Source organism: Bombus pyrosoma, linkage group LG13, assembly GCF_014825855.1.
Source record: "Bombus pyrosoma isolate SC7728 linkage group LG13, ASM1482585v1, whole genome shotgun sequence".
NCBI lineage: Eukaryota > Metazoa > Arthropoda > Insecta > Hymenoptera > Apidae > Bombus > Bombus pyrosoma.
The window spans coordinates 6,600,981-6,624,219 of NC_057782.1; the positions used below are offsets into that span (position 1 = coordinate 6,600,981).

General features: G+C 38.6%; 2 protein-coding genes across 5 annotated transcripts; both read right to left on the bottom strand.

Annotated features, from left to right (window-relative positions):
• Positions 1–365: 365 nt before the first annotated feature.
• On the bottom strand, positions 366–7,039 carry LOC122574285 (pre-mRNA-splicing factor ATP-dependent RNA helicase DHX16). 2 transcript variants are annotated; one of them, XM_043741691.1, is made up of 11 exons: positions 6,060–7,039; positions 5,621–5,789; positions 5,293–5,534; positions 5,017–5,219; positions 4,639–4,934; positions 4,051–4,355; positions 3,564–3,721; positions 3,201–3,474; positions 2,424–2,965; positions 1,892–2,068; positions 366–1,776 (listed from the first exon to the last, which is right to left on the bottom strand). In XM_043741691.1, exons 1-11 carry the CDS (start codon positions 6,220–6,222, stop codon positions 1,645–1,647), a joined length of 2,661 nt encoding a protein of 886 aa, XP_043597626.1. In that variant the 5' UTR covers positions 6,223–7,039; the 3' UTR covers positions 366–1,644. The 2 variants fall into 2 exon arrangements, with proteins under 2 accessions (XP_043597626.1, XP_043597625.1); XM_043741690.1 differs by having other exon boundaries at positions 5,621–5,792.
• A 140-nt stretch (positions 7,040–7,179) lies between these two features.
• Positions 7,180–23,220, bottom strand: LOC122574288 (F-box/LRR-repeat protein 2). Of its 3 annotated transcripts, none has more exons than XM_043741696.1 (9): positions 22,140–23,220; positions 16,485–16,718; positions 16,209–16,276; positions 15,751–15,880; positions 15,004–15,465; positions 14,227–14,418; positions 14,041–14,142; positions 13,319–13,654; positions 7,180–12,861 (listed from the first exon to the last, which is right to left on the bottom strand). In XM_043741696.1, exons 1-8 carry the CDS (start codon positions 22,167–22,169, stop codon positions 13,352–13,354), a joined length of 1,521 nt encoding a protein of 506 aa, XP_043597631.1. In that variant the 5' UTR covers positions 22,170–23,220; the 3' UTR covers positions 7,180–12,861; positions 13,319–13,351. The 3 variants fall into 3 exon arrangements, with proteins under 3 accessions (XP_043597631.1, XP_043597630.1, XP_043597632.1); XM_043741695.1 differs by having other exon boundaries at positions 13,439–13,654; positions 22,140–23,216; XM_043741697.1 differs by lacking the exon at positions 16,485–16,718 and having other exon boundaries at positions 13,439–13,654; positions 22,140–23,210.
• Between the last annotated feature and the right edge of the window lie 19 nt (positions 23,221–23,239).

Here is a 23,239-nt window from a genome sequence, read left to right on the forward strand (position 1 = left end):
CAACACGGAGATTGGAAATATTGACTAATTGTGTAATTAATATTTATGCAAATTCATATTTTCACGAGTGTGATTAAATAAATGGAAAACGACAAACCAGGTAAACGATTGTTTTATTTGCTAGATATCGTAATGGGTAATATATTTTGAATACCGTACTTATTTTTGCAATGTGTATGTATAATAATATCCTATTGTTAACCGTAAGTCTTATTTTATATGCTACACTATATGTTAGAGAAAAGAAAATCGTATTAAGAAAGTTACAAGGAACAATTGCGAATCCTTTGATGCTGTACACGAGTGTGTGATTAAGAATCAATGGCGAATTACACGTCTTTCTAAACCGAAATTATATTTGTTGGTTACTATTTCGTCGATTAACAAAAAAAAAAAAAATTCCAACCAAAACGCAATTGGCTATTTATTTACTCTTCGATTTTTAAATACAAAAGATACTGTATAATCGCGTAGATAAAGATCTCAGAGAAATTTCATAAAACACTGGCCACTATAGGATTAGCTATATCTTTACAGAATGGTATCTATAGAAAGCTTTCTTTTCACAAGAAAGATATTGTCCACATTCGCCTACCTTGGTATGCACGCACCGTATCATTATCGTAATGTCTATCGTGTGTTACAGTGCCATTTGCGAAGTTACATTTTTATGAATTTCTTCGGATAACCGCTTATCTTAGAACTCGAGTCTTTTATCATTTATTGTACACAAGCACAACATCGTTTGTACGAAATCGATTCGTTTATTTTGAAGAAACTCTAACTTACGACAAATGAATAATAAAAATGATATCAAATGAAGAAAGCTGGAGACACTTTGAGAAAACTTATTTCAGAAAATTCTTACTTTAGCTTTACGAATCAATGCTTAAATTTTCTTACACCTGTAGCCAAACGAAGAATGATTCATACTCCATGAAAATAGAAATGCAAAAGCATTCCTGTTACAAAAATAGTATTTGTTCTGTGCTTTGTAATATAAATGAATTCATAGATAAATTTAAATAAATTGAAAAACATAATAATTTTGTGCCATTGTTTCACATCTTATCCTCTAAGATAAGTATGTAGCGAATAAGTGAAAAGTTTAAAAACATAAGTACAAAATTTCTGCAATTCTGGAAATCTCTAAAACAAGTAGATTAAGAAAGGTAACTAAGGTTTCAGGCAAAGATTTTTGTCCCAAAATTGTGGATGTGCATCAGGAGGATATGATGTGTAAGGAAATGGCTAAATTTGCTTACCTTGTTTTCCTTACTTACCTTCCTTTCTGCATTCTTGCTATTTTCTTTAATTACCTTTATAAACGATTCTCGATTTTGTTCGCAATTTGTATGTTATAATATTGTCCATTAATTTCTACTTACTTACCTTGGGGTGTGGAGTACAGAAATGGAAGAGATGGTTTATATTTAGTGTAAATTTTTATTAAAATAAAATGCATTTACAATAGAGTAACATAAATAGTACGATTTATTAGTTACAAACGCTTGTATAGTACACTGTGGCTAGGCTTGTTACTTTCTATATTATAAAAAATTGCATTCAAAAGTCGGAGCTGTTTGTACAGTTCTTTTTTTTATACAAATGAAAAGATTCATGGTTATTTAATTATTAGGACCATTAGTAGGTTCCGTCTGGGTGCGATCGTCCCGCAACTTTCGGCATTTTTTTATTCGTAGAATCTTCCAGTTCTTTTGGTTTGTAATAATGAGGTGCTACCTCCAAAAGCCACTTGCTTTCGATCTCTGTCACCTGTATAATTACACAGAATTATATCCCTCTTTTTCAACTGCTCGAAACAATGTTCATTTCACAAATGATCATAGAGTAATTTTTAAGTTTGCGTATTTAAGTTTTAATGACTCACTTGTCTCATAAATTCCTTTGTAGTGAAAACCAACTCATGATAAAGTAACCAACGCGGCAGCTCTTGAAACAACGAGCTATTAGGGTGAATGGAAACCGTCTGATTATGTTTTGCTGTTTTATAGTGACCCCCTTTTGACAATCTTGCCACGTGATAGAAATATCCTGCTGTGATAGCCTGAAATGATAATAATATTATCAAAAATACTTTGTATTTAATATTACTACTTAATAATTGTTAAAACAAAAGATCTGATACCAATCATTCTGATTGGTTCGGTAGATCTAATATTGGTCAGGCAATATTTAAAATTTTTTTCAGCTACGTAAAGAATTCTAACACACTTTTCTAACTCAGCGTTACTAAGTTGATACTATGTGAAATGCCTGACGAACCAAAATGTAAATAGATTATTTAATCGAGTCTTAGCTAAGATTTTGTTTCAATAAATAGAGTTCAAACAAATGGAGCTCTCTACTGTACAACAAAAAGAAACAAGACTAGCAAAGTACGTTAATCTGAACCCACTCACCTTCCTGATATTCAGCGTTTCCGTGATACCCGACACAAGTTCCATCTCGACTCGCTGCATCAATCCGACTAATTGCTCCCTAACATCTCTAGCCCTTTTCATTGATCGATGTTGAATGAAATTCTCGTAACACCAATGAGTACTAAAATCACTTTGCTGCCACTGATTGTACACGTTCAATAAAGTCAAATGATCGCCACCAGGCACATGGAAATTCTTTCGAGCCGTGTCTGCGTGAATAATCTTGTCTTTAGGCCTGTAGAATATGGCTCCGTTCACAGATAACATGGCAGCTATCGTGGCTACTTCCTCCGAGCAGCGATATTGTTCGCTAGCCAGCAACATCTTCGCCATCATAGGATCCAGCGGAAATTCAGCCATTCTTCGACCCAGTTTCGTTAATTCTCCGCGATGATTTAAAGCTCCCAACGCGTATAGCTGTTCTAAAGCTAAGACCAACGTTTCGTGCGGCGGAGGATCCAGGAAGTCGAAATGGACTAAATCGTTTATTCCCAGAGCTTTCAGGGTCAGCACGGCATTTCCTATCGTTTGATAATTTAATGAAACATAGAGAATTCAAGTAGGTAAAACGATATTTATATTTTTATGGATATAACTAAAGAAGTGGAATTTAAACAGAAATTCCTTTCATCTATTAAGAATTATAAAAAGTACTGTATTTTCTATATTATATGCATTATACGCATTTTTGCATTTTTAAATTTTTCATAAATGAAAATGCAAAAATTTTTAGTCTAGTGACAAAGTTATTCATACCTAGATTAATCCTCTGAATTTCAGGCACGGTATTGTCTTCGAGTTCATGTTGGTAAGCCCAAGCTGTGTACAGTCGAAAACACTTTCCTGGAGCTACTCTTCCAGCTCTGCCTGCTCTCTGATTCGCAGAAGCTTTGCTAATTGGCACGACCATTAAACTTTCCATACCTGTTCGGGAATTAAAATTGTTCTGTTTCGCGAATCCAGGGTCTATCACGTACACTATGTTGTCTATCGTTAATGATGTTTCTGCTATGTTCGTAGCAAGAACTACCTGTACAATCAACAATTGGAAACGTTAAAAGATAAATAGCAAAAGTGATACGTTTAACGAGGGAGAAATATACAATATATTTTTCATACTTTTCTGGCTCCAAGCGGAGTGGGTTGAAATATTTTTGCTTGCATATCGCTTGGAAGATTAGCATATACGGGTAGAATTAACAGTTCTCCTAATTTCGAACCTAGTCGCCTTACTCTTTCTTGCAACATTTCCTGACATGTTTCTATCTCGTCTTGACCTAGTAGAAATTTATTAAAAAGTGATAACAAATGACCAAACTAAAAAATATAGTAGTGCTTAAATTTTTGAAACAGGTAACGATTTTATTCTAGGAATACTCTCGAACCTTTTCACAAGGAGAAGAAATAGATCCAACGAGCACAAAGAAAAGACACAATATTTCTTGCTAAATCTAGTTATTGTTCTTGTCATTAGGAGTGAAATTAAAGTAATATACTAATACTAATAGAGAATAGGTTTGAGTCAATTAAATTTAGGCGAAACAATTCTTTTGAAATTTCAGCAAAAGTTATTGTACTTGCTTGTAGAAGTATCTGATTGAAAAACCTGTTAGGAACACTAGTACATCGCCAGGTGGCTGAGTGGCGTGTATTTGAAGAATGGAGACTACGCAGGCGTCGATGTAATCCGCTTCTGGTGCTTTGGTATAATAAATATCAACGGGAAACCGGCGACCAGGTATCCGAAATATCGGTGCATCGTCGAAAAATTCGCTAAATTTCGTAGCGTCTAACGTGGCGGACGAAATTAGGAGTTTTAGATCTGTTCGAAATCTTGTTATATCCTTTACTAAACCAAACAAGATATCCGTGTGCAAGGTACGCTCGTGTGCTTCGTCGATGATCATAACACTGAAAATAACGTTGTTTCGTTAAAGCAAGTACGAAGACGTTTGTTAGTAACTAAGAATCAATTTGAAAAGTGTTAGCAAATCTAAATTTGATACATTCACCATGGAGCTGATTTCAATTCTTTCAATTAATTTCAAGTTCCTATTCATACGAATTGCATTATTTTCGATTATGGGGAACAATGAAATATATAAATATAATTAACTATTACATTCCTTAAAATATGATATGTATTGTATATCGTATATATTTATACATTTTCATTGTATGATGCCATTTATACCTGTAAGAAGCCAAATCTGGTTCGCTGAGAAATTCACGGTGCAGGGTACCGTCGGTCATGTATTTGATACGAGTACGATGAGAGGTGCAATCCTCAAAACGAATCGCGTAACCCACTTCATTACCCAATTTAACAGCCATTTCGTGAGCAACTCTCGCAGCAACAGACATGGCAGCTACCCTTCTTGGTTGCGTACAGCCAATAATTTTATTATTCTCCGCGAATCCAGCTTCGTATAGGTATTGAGGAATTTGCGTAGTTTTCCCTGAACCCGTTTCTCCCTCGATTATCAGTACCTAAATCGAGTTAAATCGCATGATAGCAATCAATGTTTATCTTATATAATTTAAGTTTGGTTTAACGAATTCTGTAAAGTACCTGATGGTCTTTGATAGCCTGAATGAGATCATTTCTAAAGGGATAGATCGGTAAACTCCTTTTTGTCTCCTGTATAGTCTGTAACGCCTTTACTTGCGGAGGAGGACTATCCTCGCGTTTCCTGTTCTTCTCACTGCCAGGCATACGTAACGCTTGAACGAACTCCACTTCATCTTCCAGCAGAAGATCGTAGTCCTGTTGTGCTGAAATTAATAGAAATTAGTGGAAAATAAGATACGAGCATTTTAACACGTATCGACATTGAATATCGTGTACCTTTTCTGTCTTTTGCGCCAAATCGAAACACAGCAGAAGACATCTGATCAGATTCCCATTTGCTTTGCTCGGATTGTGGCGGTTCGTTATCTGGAACTTCTAATTCTGGTGCCACTTTTCCCTTTTCCAAAGGCATATAGTAACGTTGCAACCTTTCAAGTTCTCTGGCTTTCTCATGTTCTTTGGCTAACTGAAGCAACTGCTTTTTATGCTCCCGCTCTTTCCTTTCCCGTTCTGTTAATCTGATATTAAAAAAAAAGATGTTAATAGAGTATGTAATTGTGCAATTGCTTTGTGTAATTATTGTGTTGTATTAATAAGAAATTACATTTCCTCCTCAAACAGATATTCATCGTCGATTATATCAGCTTCCAATTCAGCCACCTTATCCTCTTTGCGTTTCTCCAAGTATTTCCTACGAGACTCAACACGCAGTTTGGGCACCAGTTTCTCTCGCATATCTGTTTCCATAATTTTGAGTCTCTTGGCAGCCTCAGCTGCTTTTACAAAAAAGTATTATTCATTATTAACACTTAATAGTGTCAGTAATAATAATATTAATACACATTGATATTTAAATGCAACTAACTACAATATATTACTGAATTATGACACAATATGTACAGATTAAGTGTAATAATGATAATAAATTGTTTATAAGTCTTGTTAAATGTATTTATTGTACCAAATATTTTATATTTATTTAATATTTTTATAAAGTTTCTAATCGTTTCTAAGGCATAACATTATAAAGGATCATAGTGTACCTGCTCCTGAACCGGCTGGCATAGCCACCTTTCGTATTTTACTTTCATCCTTTGCTTTGAGTCGATTAGCAAACTCATCTCTTTCTTTAATATCTTTCTTACGTCTTTCCTCCTCACTATCACTGTCCTCGCTCGAGGATTCCTTTTTTCTGTATTTACTCATTGTGTATTTGGTATCACCAGCAGGTTATATTTACCTTTTATCAATCAACACGGTACACGACCGTGCCAAATAATGACAAGAAAGCTATATAAACCACCGTAATATTATTGTCTTTTCCTTACTTCAATATCACTGATTTTTTCGAACGTAAGAAACATGCAATATCTGTCATTTTATTGGAATAACAAATATTAAAATACAAATATAGAGAGCAAAACAAAATGTTCCAGGTTAGGTTCCCTTAACCTCTTCGATTTCTACGTGAAAAGGACTCTATGCCTTTTAATGTTCATTCAATTGCACATGTTTTTCAGCTACGAAAGAATAACATAATTTGTACGATTATCACATAGAAGAACGACAAAAACTTATCAACCACAATTTAAGCTACCAACTATCTCTTGTGATTCAAATAACTGACAAACTGACTCGCGGCCATGCGACTGTACGAATCGTACAAATGGATCGCGTTGCCAAGCAACGCGTGCTGAGTCACGTGACACACAGCATGCATAAGTTCATTCAATAAAAAAGTACGCGCGCTATTTCATTCATCGTTCTTTTGATTCTCCTAGTTATGCTTTTCTCCAATTTTTTTTTTCTTTTTTCTTTATAATCACACGCATTTATCTAATATATTTATTTATGATCGTCGTATAATATATAGTGATATATAAAATATTGAGAATGCATTGAAAATTTATTAAAAAAGATGAACGTAAACAGGTAACGTTTTACATAACACAAACAAAGCCGACGAAGTTTGTTCATTTAAAATTTATTTCTAGAAGAAATACGTCATTGCGGTAATATATATGTTATATGTTATTCAGAAGCCAAAAATATTCTCCGTAACGGGAACAGTTTCGATCGATTCCAAATGTGTATCGATTCTCCGACCATAACATAGCCCACGTGAAGAATGACAAGACAGCGCACACTAAACAGAGCCGATCGTTGTCTCGAATATACTTTTTATTATACATACATTAATGAAAATATATACATGGTAGACTGTAGCTTGTCGAAGCAGCGAAATGTCAATGTATAATCAGCTACAGTATTCGCACACGAATTTCCGTGTAACAATTACTGTTCTTTTTTTTTTTTTTTTTTCGATACGCTATCGCGACGTTTCCTTACTTTTCTCCTCGATTAAAAGCAGAGATCGTCGTGACTTTAGGAGGCACGTATAGGCCGACACGTGTAGACCATTAAATACGTTACGCTCTTATCTTTAAGAATTTGTTTTTTCAACCGTGAACCGAATGGATCTCGAACGTGATCGAGTTTCTTTTTTATTTTATATATAGTACTATAATACTATATATATATATATATATACATATATGTATGTATATGTACATAGTACTATAGTATTATAGTATTTGATACTTTCGCTGGCTTCGATTAACATCTGAATTCTTTATCTCTCTCGTTCACACCCTCTCTTTCTCTCATTCTTTCTCTCGAATCTCACGTTTCTTTCCTATTCTACAGCACAGCCAAACACTTGCTCGATCACTCGCCTTCAAAAGCTTCGTTTTATCTCCTTTTCACCCTTTCACTTCCCTCTTCCTGTTCGTTTCTCTCTTTCGCATCACTCTCTTCAACCGTCGTTACAACACGATCTCTTTCTTACGGCGACATATTGTGTGTTATTATACCAATAGACTACAACACTGCCATCGGTGAACAATTCTTTTTCCCTTCCTCTTCTTCATGTTCCCTTTTGTTTCTTCTTTTCAATGTTTCGTTCGTTTATTACGATAATATTCGATTTGAAACGCGAATGAACACCAACGTGCATCGCTTTCGAAAATCGACCGCGATTTCCTAATGCACGACCAACAGGATTCCCGACAGGCTCTTACGTCTCGTAATGTTTCCACGTAACGGGACTCGATTCTATTATATTCGACATGCAATTTGTTGTACTAACGATTCGTTTATTTCATAGAGTCGCGAATCGTTCGTAATCGATCATCAAGTCACCGAGTCTTGATCATCGATCACCAACCCATCGTTTACTAAAAATAACGTTTCCACGAGCGTTTACAATGACTAAGAAACTATACATTTTCCTCTCGATAGTTTTATCCGTTTGACTTTCTCTTTTTCCTTTGCCACGGACGATTTTGAACTGGTTTTCAATATGTTGAAGGAATATATTAAGAAATCGTGCAACAGCGATGGACATTCAAATGTTTTATCCCGTTTCCTACGCCGAATCGAACCAGCCGTACGTATAATTTGCAATCTTATTAAATGCCGTGTAACGGGTTAACCGATGCGAATAATTTAATAGCCTCGCCGTATCGAGACTAGGTTTTCTACCTGTAACATCGTGAAAATTCATAGACGTTCGCGTATATAATGTATAATATCGTACAACACAGAGAAAGAAGGTTAAAGAGATCTGGCGGTTCTTTTCGATTTTAAGTTTCGAAAATTGCAGCACGGATTGTTTCGCAGGGAAAGGTTGAAAAATACCTAACGCTTCGAATGGTATTCAAAATATACAAGTTTCCGGCTAACTTTGACTATTTACACGGTGCACGATATAGCTATGCCAAGAATTTCATAAAAGAAAATATTTCGATCTTTCGTGGTTTCTTCCAGTCTACTCCAAGTATTTAATTTTTCGATTCTAAAAAAGATTTCAGGTGTATCGCAATCGTTGATACAGCGAATGTCCATCGTTAAATAATTGCGCGTGGGTGCACGGCTGTCGGGCGCTCGACGAGTTTCGTTTCAGCCAAAGAGAGAGAGAGAGAAAGAGAGAGACCCTCGAAAATTCTTAGTGGCTGGCACATATGAGAGTCTTTTGTTTCGTTTCATTATTATTAGTTTTTAAATCTTGTACATCCCCCGCCACACAGTAATTATTCGTGGAATTTCGACTACGTGATTATATAATTTACAAGTTTTGCGGCGGTTCAGGCACTGCGATTGACTTCATATTTTGAGCCGAACTCGATCGAACGAGGCGCCAGGCGACAGTCGTGCGTACGTTCGCGTGTTATTTTTTCACGATTAATCGAATATGCGGAAAATTTCAATCAAGTTCGTGGACGAAACAACGCAACAGATTCCTCCAACGAGACCCGCGAGAGATCGGAAAAAGTTTCACGAGCGATGGATATAGAGTGGTGTTATTGTTCGTTTGTCATTTCGCGTTGAAGCCTATCCTGCTGATTCCCCTTCGTGCATCGTTTAATCGCTAAAAAAAAAAGAAAGAAAAAAAAGAAGAAAAAAATTAATGATTCGATTCCGAACGACACATTACGATGATCACGTTATTTCTCACTAAGGATGACATGCAGCGTATAAAACATATCATATCTATATATTTATTTTTTACTGGATTTTTTCCCTTTTTTGTTAATATATATACCTCTTGTATATTTGCATTTGCATATATAGTTCCTTCATCCGGTATTCTGTTTACACGCTATATATTAAATATATATGCGGTGTACGTTCTTACGCGCTAACAAGGATTAACAATCATCTATACGATTCTTTTATTCGACGCAACGACACGCGATTCACGTACATGGCTGGCTCCTCGAAATTCGTCGAAACAACGGGAAGAAGAAAAATAGAGTGCGTCACGTGGCGATTCTATTGTATATTTTGGGATGGACCATCGTACTTGTTCCTTTTCGTATAAGTTCGTTTTGTCTCGACAATCGAACATTCCGCCAATTCAGGCAACGCGAAAACCTTCATCGTCGTAGCAATCAGACACCCTGGCTACTAATGCGAGAAAAATACGAACGTTTGACTGTCGTTCTCGCGTTGCTTCCAACTGTTGGAATTAAAAGTTGAACGTTCTGTCATCAGAACTTTCTCACAATCGAAAAAAGCTCCTTTCCTCTTCTTCGTTCTATTACTCACGCGACACGAAGACGCGATGAAAATTTTCTTCGCCAGTTGATTGTTATTATGTATACGCTTTGCCATCCTGAAACCCATACTTCCAAACGACAAATATCCTACCAAACGTTAATCTCGATCTTTCTTCCTCTTCTTTTTCCTTTTCCAACGAACGGGAACAAATGCATCTTTGTTTCGTGTACCGTTCTATTCTGTCCTCTATTTTACATTTCTATTTTGTTTTATTCCGAATTAGTCCGACTCTTTCTCGTTCTTTCTTCATATGTTATATAGCTATATGTACTCACGATTCGAAGATCGCGAAGCAAACGAATTTCCTAGTACTGGCACGCCCACGACGTATAGTCACGGGCACGTGCGTAATACGTCCACGGTACTCGTACTGCCACCATACCGTAAAACTAAGCTTAAAAAGTAAGAATCCGCCAGCGAGTCGATCGCTGGGCCCAAGTGAATCGGGTTATTCAACGTATCAACGTTTTGATTCGTTTTCTCAGTCTGTGCTCTCCTAGTCCATGACGAATTAAAATACGAACAAAATAATAATAAAACGAAAGGAGATGAAAAAAAGAAAATAAAAAGCTGTATATATGAATGTCTGGGTCGTTAGGAGGTGGAACATAGTACATTAGAGACTCAATAAGCGCGACTCGCGAACAGAACCAGTTGTCCGTGTATTTAGCCGTTCGTCAGCGAGTTCTTGTAAAATGTATGATAAACGTACTACCAACGGACGCCAACAGTAATTAATTAGATGGGATCATCGCATCTTTGTCTTTCTTTCCCTCCTGTCTTCTTCTTCTTCCTCTTCCTTTTCTTTCTTGTCGTTTTCTCTTCGGTTCTTTCCTAGGAAGAAGCGAAGTCAACAACCGTGCCGGATTCATCTAAGTTTCACGTTTCCGTTCTCGTTAGGTGCGTTAAATCTCGCGATGTGCACGCCGGTCTCATTAAAAGGAAAAGAAAGAAATTCGTAGGTGTCGCAGTTACCAGTCGCGTGTGCGAGATCGAGAATTTCGATTTTGGTAGACAGAAACACGTATCGTCCGTTTTCGCGAACAATGTGTATATATTTAGCTTAAAACGAACGACGGTACACGGGTCGATCTATGGTTTCGCGGTGAGATTCAAACAACCTGCGATCATCTCTACGATTCTCGCGTGTCTTCTTCTCTTTTCTCTCTGTCTCTCTCTGTTTTTTGGTAGTTTCGTGTCTTTTCTATTTTTTTCTCTTTTTTAAACCATTTTTTTTTTCTTCGTCGAGTTTTCTTTGTGTTCTTTTCTTTTTTTCTTTTTCTTCTTTTTCTTTATCAATAACTTTATAATAGGCAGTGTTCGTTTGAGAAACTGCTACAGCAACACGCACACACGCATACACATGCACGTACGAAAGCGTGCGCTCACATACACACGCGCACGCATCACGCACACATACACACAAAAAGATACGAATCTTCGATAGAAATTGAATGTCTAGAATAATAGCACGGCTTTTATACGCAGCTTGAAACACGTTTTAACGCGACGTCGTTTTCCATTCCCTCCATCGTATCATTCCTTTTTCTTTTCGTTCCCCTTTTCGAGTTCGAGAAAAGATCACTGGACGCATGCTGTATGCCGTTACCACTCGGAACGGATTGCGCGTACATTTTTCTTTGACGATTAACGTTTAGCAGAAGAGAGAATGCGTCGTACTAAAAAAATATATGTATATATGTATATATGTATGTATATAATACATATACGTATGTATATATGCTTATCGTTTTGTTTCACGTGGAACATCCGACCGCGAAAATTTCAGGCTCTCGATCGATACGTACGATCGCGTTTGCCCGTATAGGAGCGGACCGTGTCGCTTGGATAAAAAAATTGTCCGCTGTATCGCACGCGTCGTCATCGTCCTCTTCGTCGTCCACGATGTTATTATCGTCTTCGTCCTTTGTCGTCCCGTTTCCTTTCTTACTTTTTCTCCTTCGTTTGTTTCTTACTTTCTCGAAAAATCGATGCTCTACAAGTGTGAAATCCGGGAACGAAACGACCACCAACAAAATCCAAAAGAATATCTTTTCCTTTCCTTCGCTGAATGATCTTACTTACGCGCGTGATGAAACGACGGCGATTATTAGCAAAGCACGTACTATCGAAACTCAATAGAGTTCCAGTAGAAACGATATCATTGTACACCGTTGTACAGTGTCGAACAGCGGTGATAGAAACAGTTTTATAGTGAGCGATAGTAGCAGCGACACATTAGTAACAATTGCAGCAGCAGCTGGTGGTTTTGGTGTGTGTATGTACGTGTGTGAGTATGTCTGTGTGTGTGTATGTGTGTGTGTGTGTGAGAGAGAGTATGTCTGTGTGTGTATTAGTTAGGTGACGGTGACGTACTGTCCTTTTGTACTTGTTGCGTGTGTTGCGAGTCGAATTGGTATATCTGTCGAAGGAATCGCGATTTCATTCCCGACGAGGCTTGTTCTCACTGTTGACGAATGGCAACCAGAGTCTCGGTCTGGCAACCGGAAGAGAGAAGGTCCCACGATCGCCGTGTATCGGCGATCATCGAAATTACAAGTCCACCGGTAGCGTGGTACATCGGACGATTTGCATCAGAGTCATTTTTATGCGAAATCACAGAATGACGCAGCATCGGCAGTATCGCTGCCGTGATGCTCCCGCGCTCGGCGGCGGTGTCACTGGCGCGAAGTACGCGTGGACTTTAATGTTCGGCAAATGTGCCTGAAACAGAACGAACCAAATGGTTTTTTTAATTTAAGACAAAAAACAATGGAGGAAGAAGCGAACAAAATTGTTCCGGGATTTCGGGAAAAATTGTTTGTTTGCTTTGTTAGTATTCACAGTTAGGCTATCCCAATTGAAATACCCTACGTAGAATCTTTTCATTTTTATGGTATCATATTTGGAGACAAATTTTCGAAGTCAAACGAAAATTCGTCTGAACGATACGAAATTTAATACACTTGGACCTAATTAATTAACACGCAAGTCCCATAATAAATATAATAATATAACGATACTTTTAGTAGATGCTACATATACTTGAAACTCTCTGTGGTTTTTATCTTTTAAGTAAAATTCGATTACACGAAGAGAAACAAAGACGAAACGAAAATGCTTTCTACATTTCAAATAATAGATAGGGCATTTCAACTAAGAAAAGAAGTAGAGATTTCACCAGTTTGAAGATAATCCTTGATTATACGACATTTTATCGATATCGAGTCGAAGGACGTTCAACACCCCATAAGCGAAATACTATTTTCGAGGATGAAATTAGGAACGTATGATACGGTACTCTGAGTCTACGTATGCCAGCTCTGGTGATCAGTTGACAGTCGTAAAGCTCGATGCGCTTGAGATTGTGGCAGGCCTGTAGAAGATGATCGAGGCTAGCATCTGTGATGAGGGGACAATTGTCCAATTCCAGCACCGCCAGATGTTCCGCTGCGCACGGCGAAATGGCCAACTGTCGGATGCCATCGTCGGTGATCAATTCACAGTGAGACAAACTCTGCGTTAAGAAAGTAACCGATCCGAGAAATTAGTCATTTGCATCCAAAACTATTTCTTTTATCAAGTTCAATCCGTGTCCTCGTTGAAGCAACAACCGGCAGCTTTTTGTCGCTTGTCGTTGCTACATGTTGCAAACAATATTCAACAAATATCATTTTAAAAAGCTTTATTCGTACCGAGGCAACGAACGTTTGGACTTTACTTCGACTTCTTCTCTTTCTTTGGTCCTTACTTCGCTCCGAAAGGCAATAACCAGCAGATTTTGTTACTGGCGACAAAAAGGCGAAGAAACATAGAGAAACGTCCGGTGACTTTTTCAAGAAACATGGAACATCGACGTTGCTACGATGAGGACACAGCTTAAGGTTGTTCAAATCCGCTTACCAGTTTCTCCAATCCTGGACAGCCCATGGCCAGGTGAACGAGGGTGATGTCTGTTATTAAAACGCACTCTTCCAGGTCCATCTTCTCTAGTAGTCTGCAATTCTGAAATAACGAAGACAACGTGTCGTCCAGATATCACCGGCTTCTTTGTAATCACAGTGAATTCAGTCACGATGATCAACTCACTTTGGCGAGAGCCTGAAAGCCCGTGTCGGTGAAATGAGTGCAAGCCACGCATTCGAGTACGCTAAGGAGTGGACAGTGTTCCGCCAGCGTGACCAAAGACGCGTCCGTTAGATTAGGACAATTCGACAGGCAAACATAATGTAATCGTGGACATCGTTCACTGAGTTCCCTGACAGCGTCATCCGTTATATTCTGCAACGAATCCGTTATCATGAATCACACGCCAAATAGAAGATAGCTTTCCAAATAGATTCAGCGTCGCAAGAAAGAAAACATTCGATCAAATATTTCAACAAGAAACAATTTCTTGTACAATTTCATCGGTTTGATGTTCATTACGACACCCAATCTGTAATCTTTACACTCGTATGCTTGCCCTTGTTATTCGATCGTAATGTCTGATTAACCAGGAATTTCATAATACGCGCGATAGATATAGACTACGGTTAGATCATGTATCTGTGTTTTGATGAGTTGTCGTTCTGACAAATTCGTCAGAGTAAGCAAATACATACGTAGAATAATCAGAATAAAGTATTTGCCTTGATACATTCTACATTTTAACTTTCATAGTATCAAATTAGTATACATAATTGTATGAAAATATCTGGTAAATGGTCCGGAAAATTAATGTACTTGGATCTAATTAATTAGTATGTAAATATTATAATAAATACAATCACGTGGAAATATTTTTTGCAGTCGATGAGTGTACACTGTTGGCAAATCATACGAGCGTTAAAACATGGAAGTCACGTTAATTGCATTTGCAAGTACCCTGCATTCGTGTAAATTGATCGCTTCCAAATTGTGGCAGTAGCGGGCGAGACATTTGACAGCCCTGTCTGTTAACTGTCGGCAGCCTTTGCATAGAAAGCTACGGAGTTCCGGACAACCTCTCGCCAACGCTTCGACTCCCTTGTCGGTAAGTAACTCACACCAGGACAGATTGATGTGAGTGAGAAGCGGACAACCATTCGAGAGATCCTTCAGGGATATGTCCGTTATCTCGGGACACGAGTCCAAGTTTAGTCGTTGAAGTTTCGAACAGTGGCTGCTTAGGGCGGCGCAGGTAGTGTCTGAGATCTTTTTACATTGGCTAAGATTCAGTTCCTCGATATTGGTACACGACTGAGCCAACGTGCGCATCGAATTGTTCCCGATGCTTTGGCATCCCCTGAGAGACAGCTGCTTCAGGAAACCTCCGCATCGTCTCGATATATTTTCTATAACTGGTCCCTGCGTTTCGAACGTTCTAGTTAGTTTTGCAACAAATGAACGATCTTCGAGAAAGATTTTTCTCTGGCCGAACAACGCGTTGCTTACCACCTTAATGAAAAGGCTTTCAACTCGGTTCTCGAAGATTTCGTATTTAAAGGTCCATAGTAAAATCGAGTTCGATAAGTTTACAGTTCGACGTAACATCGTTCATCATCTTTTTGCCATCCGTTGGAACGAAGGCAGAGAGAGAAATAACGTAAAACTCGACCGAGTGGTAAACAACGCGTCGAAGGTTCGATTTACCTCCACGTCTCGTTGGAAATCGAAGAGATCGATTCTTTGCCAATTGGATCCGTCGAGCGCCAACACGTTCCAGGCTTTGCTTACTTGTGCGCACCGGCATAGCGATACCACGTCGAGATACGAAAGAATTCTGCCAATAGTACGTACGGTAATTATGTTACACGTTTCCCGGTCTGACTATTCTTTCGAAAAGAAACTCACGGCACCATCAAGAAGGAAATATAACAACGATAATGATAATAATAAAATAATAATAATAATAATAATAACAACAACAACAACAGCGATGAGAAATAAAAGAAAATAAGAAAAGAGGAGAGTCGTTTAAGCAAAGTAGGTCGACGAAAAAAAAAAAAAAAAAAAAAAAAAAAAAAAAAAAAAAAAAAAAAAAAAAAAAAAAAAAAAAAAAAAAAAAAAAAAAGGAACAACTGATACAGGTGTTATACGTGTTACGATACCTAAGCAGCAATTCTTTTGGCAGTTTCTTATTAATCTGCGCCTCGTCGTCATGAAACACCCATGTTAGCTGGAACCAAAAAAAAAAAGAAACAGACCCGAATAAATTCACCTCGAGACAATTGTGAGATCGTTTCGTTGGGGATTTAGCGGAAGATGAGATCGAGCCCGCGGTAACGCGAACACGACTTTCATTTTCAAAGGACACAACAGCGTTTAGCAGATGATAACGCGAAGCGAGAACAAAGTGACATGCGTGAGAGTACAAGTTGACCAACCTGCATGTAAGACTGCTTCATGGTCGTTACAGGGTTGTTGTGAGTGTGCGATTGCGACGTATAATAACCGGCCTGATGATGGTAATGGTGATGATGTTGGTGATGATGATGATGATGGTGATACGATGGATGCTGTTGCCTCCACCATTGACCGCTCGCGCCGGAATCCTCAACCGCTTGTACCCCTTGCCCGACCTGGCCCCCTCCTCCCACGCCCACGCGACTTACTTTTTTCTAAAACAATGATCATCATTATCGATCATGGAAATACTTCGATTTTTACGTAAATCCTTATCCTACTAATATCGACCGTTATAAATTAAACGCGTTCTCTTCTTGTTACAATCTTTCTCTCTTCTAATTTTGTATGTCTGTCACGTGTATTAGATACGTTTTTCATTTATTATACTCGTGTACGAAGACGACGCGGGAACAACTAGCGAAATGTTTCGTCGATTTGCTAATTTTTATACCAGTTCGTAGCGACATAGTTGAAGAAGAGAACGACCGGCTTATAAATTATAAGCGTTTTCAAAATACGCGATAAGTGCGCAAAGTTTCGTAAGAAATTATCTAATGCTATGACAGTCAATATTTTTCTTTAAATATTGATAATGAAATTTTCCTAAATGATAACATATGCGATTCATCGTATCGGTCTCCTGTCTTTCTTCGGTGTTCTTTCTAAGTTCTATAATTTTTTAAAACTCGGTACTCTGGTAAATTTTCAAGATTGATAATACAGAGGATTAATTCTTATTAACGTTCTCTCTTGACGAAGTTAAGTAGAAATCAGAGCGGTGCATTGAACCGCCGCGTTCATTGATTTTTGAGGTATGGTTAATAAATAGTTAATAGCAGCACAGCGACGTGAGTTAAAAATGATACCCTTATTCAGACTTCTAAGCCAGCAATCCGAGAGAACGGAACGGTCGCGAGATCAATACGCGATCCGTTTTATCGATCCTTCTATAAATAACGTTTCGCAGTTTCGAATCTTCTAACGTGAATACAAAATAAATGCAAATCGGCTAAACAGGAATTCAATTCTAGAACGCCGCTCTTGACATGCTAACAACTTCGTTTAACGTTTCAGAAGCAACGTGGAGGGATGAAACGAAAAGGAAATCGACCTGTGGATCGAAGGCAGCGCAACAGTTTTCCGATAGGATTGCATTCATTACCTCCACTCCTCGTCGATTTGCACAAATCATCTGATAAATTAGTATGTACGTTGATCGTTGAATTTTCAATGGATTAGCGAAAACGCACTTGATGTCGACGTTCAAGAGGCCCAGTGCGCCTCGTGTTCGTCGATTGCGTCAAAAGGTATAGAAACTGGCGATGTTTCGTAAAACTATCTGAACGAGAAAGAAACGAACAAGAGAAAATAAATCGAAAATATAGAATAACATTTTTTTAAACGAAGCGAATTTGAAGATCGAAGATCACAGTCATGTCTTACTGAACAGAAGTTCGCTATACTGATCGAGAACATAAGACAAATTTCCATGACTTCAAGGACGCGTATTTTATAACATTAGTGCGATAATTAAACTTGAATTCAAATATCATAAAATTGTAGAATATAGGTAAGAAATCATAATAAAAAAATACCCTGAATTTCGCTTCATAATTACAATGTGAAATGATAGAATACGATGATCTACGTTAATTGAAAAAGAAAAGTAACGTAAGTGAAATGTTGCCTCGTAAATGATACATAAATTTTCTATTGTGCATGTAATGATAAAATAGAATTCTGCAGTCGACGAGGAATTGAATTATTACAACAGATTAAAAATTGAAATTTATACCTGTATTTTTTTCGTATCAGTTTATATAAATGGTATGCAACGACGAACAATCTCTAAGGTTCGCTCACCTACCACGTCACCTGTGTGTGACCTTCGATGACCTTGCGATGTAGGTCACTGAACTCGTCCTAACATCTCAGTTAGCCCTTTAGCTCGCAATGCAGCATCGGGGTATCGTGTATTTTTAACATGGATCAAATTCTGCACCCGATTAATATCTACGTACCTAGCAACCATCTAATAATTACTTTTGACAAGGCTTTCTTGTTTGAGCAAGTTGCTTAGACTCATAAAAAATTACATTTGCATTATTATCACACACACGTACACATGCATTATTCAAATAAATAAATCGTTCGAAAATAGAGAAGCACTCTTTTTCATTAAAATGTTTACTATAACATTCGGTTGGAAATTGTATCAGGTGTGCAAAAGCGTTATGGAGTCGTTTTAGATTTCACGTATGAAAATAATTTACGAACGAAAGCATCTGTGGTAGCGATTTTAGACGACGAAACATCGGTATAATACTGATACGTTTGACTTGAAAACAACAAAATATAGTATACAGTAACTCGCGAAAGTGCATATTTGAATAATTATCGTGACAAACTTTTGTGCAACAAGACACGACTGGTTGCATTAGTAAAATTCGAAAGCAAATTGGAAATGCATACAAAAATAAGATAGAGACTATTTGCCGCAGACATTCGTACATTCAATAAGAAATTAATACGCATCCTGAATAACAATCTTAAATATATCTAATAAGTGTTAAAACGAAGGCTTATCGATACTAAACGAATAATTAAACGCGACAATTTTGTAACTTCTGCATACATTTATAAATGTCAAATTGCTTTTAAATCTTCTTAATATGACTTTCAATATGATCGCGATAGGTGCGCCTGATTAGAATGTTTATCAAAATCTTTCGTAAGATTATATTTACGAGAGGTTGCTAGAGCTACGTTCGAAAACTTTCGTCAGTGCATAGGTTTATCAGTTTTACTATTTTTAGAGATCGATTTAATGATTTTGGAGTTAAAGCGTTAAGTATAAGGTTTGGTTCGTAAGCTCGCCTTTAACGATCGTTTTTGTATTCAATCCAAGCTACGGTTCTTTGCACGTGAGTTCGAAATTTCAAGAAGATTGTATCAATCGCCGGCGCGGTGTAGAGAAATCGATCCATCCATTCGATGGACATTCCCAATGTAACGTCATTCGCGAATACATCTGTCCGACGAATCCTTCCTGCGAAATCATTTCTTCGTTAAGAAACACGTTGCGTAAGCCGATACGAACATCGTATCGATTTATCGCCGTGTTTACACACGCGACCGCATTGTTCCCTTTGTTGCACGTAAACGTGATGTTTTTTAACATTCTCGCGATGTTCCTTCCTGATTTCAGGAGAAAGTGTAAATCAAAATTCGAATGGTAATTCGATCGATTTTGCAAAGATTTCTTGTGCAACGCGGAGAGATCGACGAAATTAACGTGATCGCTGCGTCGGATCGCGGCATAATAAAACGCGATTTAATGATTGCGCCTCGGCGCCCACCATGTTTATTATCTAAGAGTGAACCGTTCCATTTGGATCTAGAGGAGATACAACGGGTGACTGCTGTTCCTAACGTTCAAGACCTCCAAACACACGAGGGAAGTGCAATTCTAAATCATCGCGAGATACACGCCATACCAATTAATTACGCGTCCGTACACGATGCTCGTGCAAGAGTATTTGAACACTCGTCGTAGAAAACTTTTATACGTATATTGTACATACGACCGTAAAACATTTGGAAATTTCGACTGTCATGATCGTAATGCGCTGGTCTGCGAAATCAAACTGATGATGGATATCAATGTTATAAGATATGTATTTACACGTTGCAAATACACGGTTCGTAAAAATCAACAAAATATTTGAACAGGTTTTCCAGGTTCTCAAATTTGATTTTCTCGAAAGTGTATTCGTAAATTCATTACTCCTGGTCTTATTTTCAGCCATAGAATCTCCCTTCATTTAAAAATTGTACCGCTTTCTGATTTAGAACAACGATGTACTTGTATATAGCGTGAAACATTCGTTGTCTTCTATACCTTGAAAACTAAAACCTAGCAACGGATTACATATGTATTGGAAAAAGTTACATACTCAGAATCTTGACCCTGGCAAGATATTTGAAGGCCATGGAAATCGGCCAGGTGTTCAACCCTATTCCGGATAATTAAAGCGATGATACATCCGTACACGACGATTTCCTTCAATTCCAAAGTTTCGATCACAAGGAGAATATTCGGATAGAAATGGACACAGCGAGGAAAACACGAGACACCGAACCAATGACTCGGCGGAGAAACATGGTTGAGATCACGAGGAAACTCAGGCCAATGTCGCAGATATCTCCGAATTGGAGACTCTGATCAGCAACGCGCGCCGTTTCTGTTTACACACGAGCCACGTTAGCCAGCCAGATAGACCACGGTCAGCCAGTTTCCCTCCAAATCTGCAAGGTTGCAACGTGCGCTTCTTGCAACAATCGAACAGCACCGCGTGGCGGACAGGCCACGTTCTTCTTCGCTACAAACGTACGGTGACAAAGGGAACGACGAAGACGACGTGGATGGATGCACGGATCCGTTCATCCGCGGCACTTCGACGCGGAACAAGGATCCGTGAGCGTAAAAGGCACCCACACAAATGAGACGCTGCACAGACGGATAGGTGGGGTGGTAAGAGAGGAGGGAGGGGAGGGCGGCTGGGAAGGTGGAGTGGGGAGGTAGGTAAAGACAAAGACGCGAAGAGACAGAAAACGGATTCGAAAATAAAGAGACGATTTTTCGTGACAATTGTTCGATTGTTTATCTGGCGAGGACAACGCTCATTCATATTCTAATAGCGTGTAACGATCGTCGAATGAGTAAGAGAGGTACGATGTGAGTGAGGAAAAAAAAAGAGAGGTAGCGAGGTACGAACCTCGTCGTTGACAACGACGATATTCTTCGAGTTTGCATAGGATACATCCATCGAAGATGGATCGAAGTAACCCACAACTGGCAGAACAGCATAGTTTGAGAGACTAATATCCAGATTGCGTATTCGATAACGACGACGACGACGACGACGACGACGACGACGACGACGACGACGACGACGACGACGACGACAACAACGACAACGACGACGACGACGACAACGATGGAACAAACGAGAAAGACAATGCGCGAAATGTGGGAACAAAACATCACACAAATGTAGATATGTACTGTTATCTGTTTAGATGAGCGATTGCGATGACGACGATGACGAGGGTGACAACGGGCTCGACGAAGACGAAAACGAAGACGTAGAAATTGAAAGGGAACGAACCAAGGTACAGAAAGAAAGAAGAACAAAGGATGGAGTTGGCTGGTTGTTGGTTGGTCGATCAGAGAAATAGAGACGGTAAACGAGAAGGAGAAAAAGAGGCCGAGATAGAGACAGAGAGAGAGCAAGAGCGCGCGGTGATAGAGAGGTAAAGAGAAGGAAGGAGAGCGAGAAGGGAGATATACGCGAAATGGTAGCGATCAAAAAGTAAGAACTCCTTTAACTGTTCGTGAACGACGCATCGTCGAAATATGTTGTTCACCGTCGACTTTGATTGCTCATCGTCACGGCAAGAGGCCGAGAACCAACCGAGAAAACGTTGCCAAGCATTACGGAGGCCAGGGGAGCGGATCAGCTGTTCGCCTCGGCAATGACAACATTGGACACACGCACGACCCCCCCGTAGTGACTTTGACGCGCGTTTCATAGCCAGCCCGTTTACTGTCAGACGATACATTGACTTACCTCGAGCCTGGTGCGCCCGGAGTGTATCATCCTTTTGCGTCGCGTTATTTTGCAAAGCTTACGGGAATACCCGCACGGTTTTACAGAAAAAATGTCGCAGCCGAGCGTGTACCTACGCTTCACGATAGAAATGGCCGAGTCTACTGAATATGAGACGTGCCGCCGTCACTGGTGGGGGTAAAGGACGACCGATGCATTTTCCCTTGGATCGAGATTCGTTCTACCTGATTGGTTCCTCTGACTCGACTTGGCGACAACGCAGCCAATCCTAAGCTTTCTAACCATTGTTTACTCGCTTCTCATTGGATCGTTATTTTTGAGGGAGCGCGACGAAGACGTGCATCACCGATGCAACGATGCCAGAGACGCCCGCGTTACATTTGCGAGGCATGTATTTATTCCATGCAGCTACAAGATTATTATTATCCTCTGAGCGTCGTTGTTATCGACCATCGGTAACGTAATACCAAGCTACATACACTGTCGATGTACAAAATAGACATGAAATCATTTACTAGCAAATGGATAACAAGTGAAAGCGGAAGAAATTCGATACAAAAGAATGTACATAGATATGTATTAAATATGTTTGAAAATATTGTTGACGGTAACCCTTTGTCGTAACGGTAGGTCTCTGACATTCTAATCAGATGTACATAATATATATCTGATAAAATTTCATTATTTTTCTTTTTATTTAAAATCGTCAATAATCACGTTGTCAATCCTCTGTTACTTTAACTTATTAATTTCGATGCTCGCTCACGTTCTTTACACAATACTTTGGGTCTTTCGGATTCACTTCTCGAATGATCCTAGATTTAGTGATCTCGTCACCAGAATATGCAATTATGCAAATAGCAACGAACGAGCCGATCTCTTCTCTGGATCTTACTACGTACATGATTAGTTAAGATGATCAGCGTTGCAACCGTTCAACTCCTAATGTGTTATAATTTAACTTCCTTCGTACGTCTTTTTTCTTATATACCTATATATGTATTTCTTTTTGTTTTCTTTGTTGTATACCTGTTACACGATATTGTAACTCGTTTTCTTCCTTGTACCATAGGGCTTGTTTCCGTGATTTGCTAAATAGA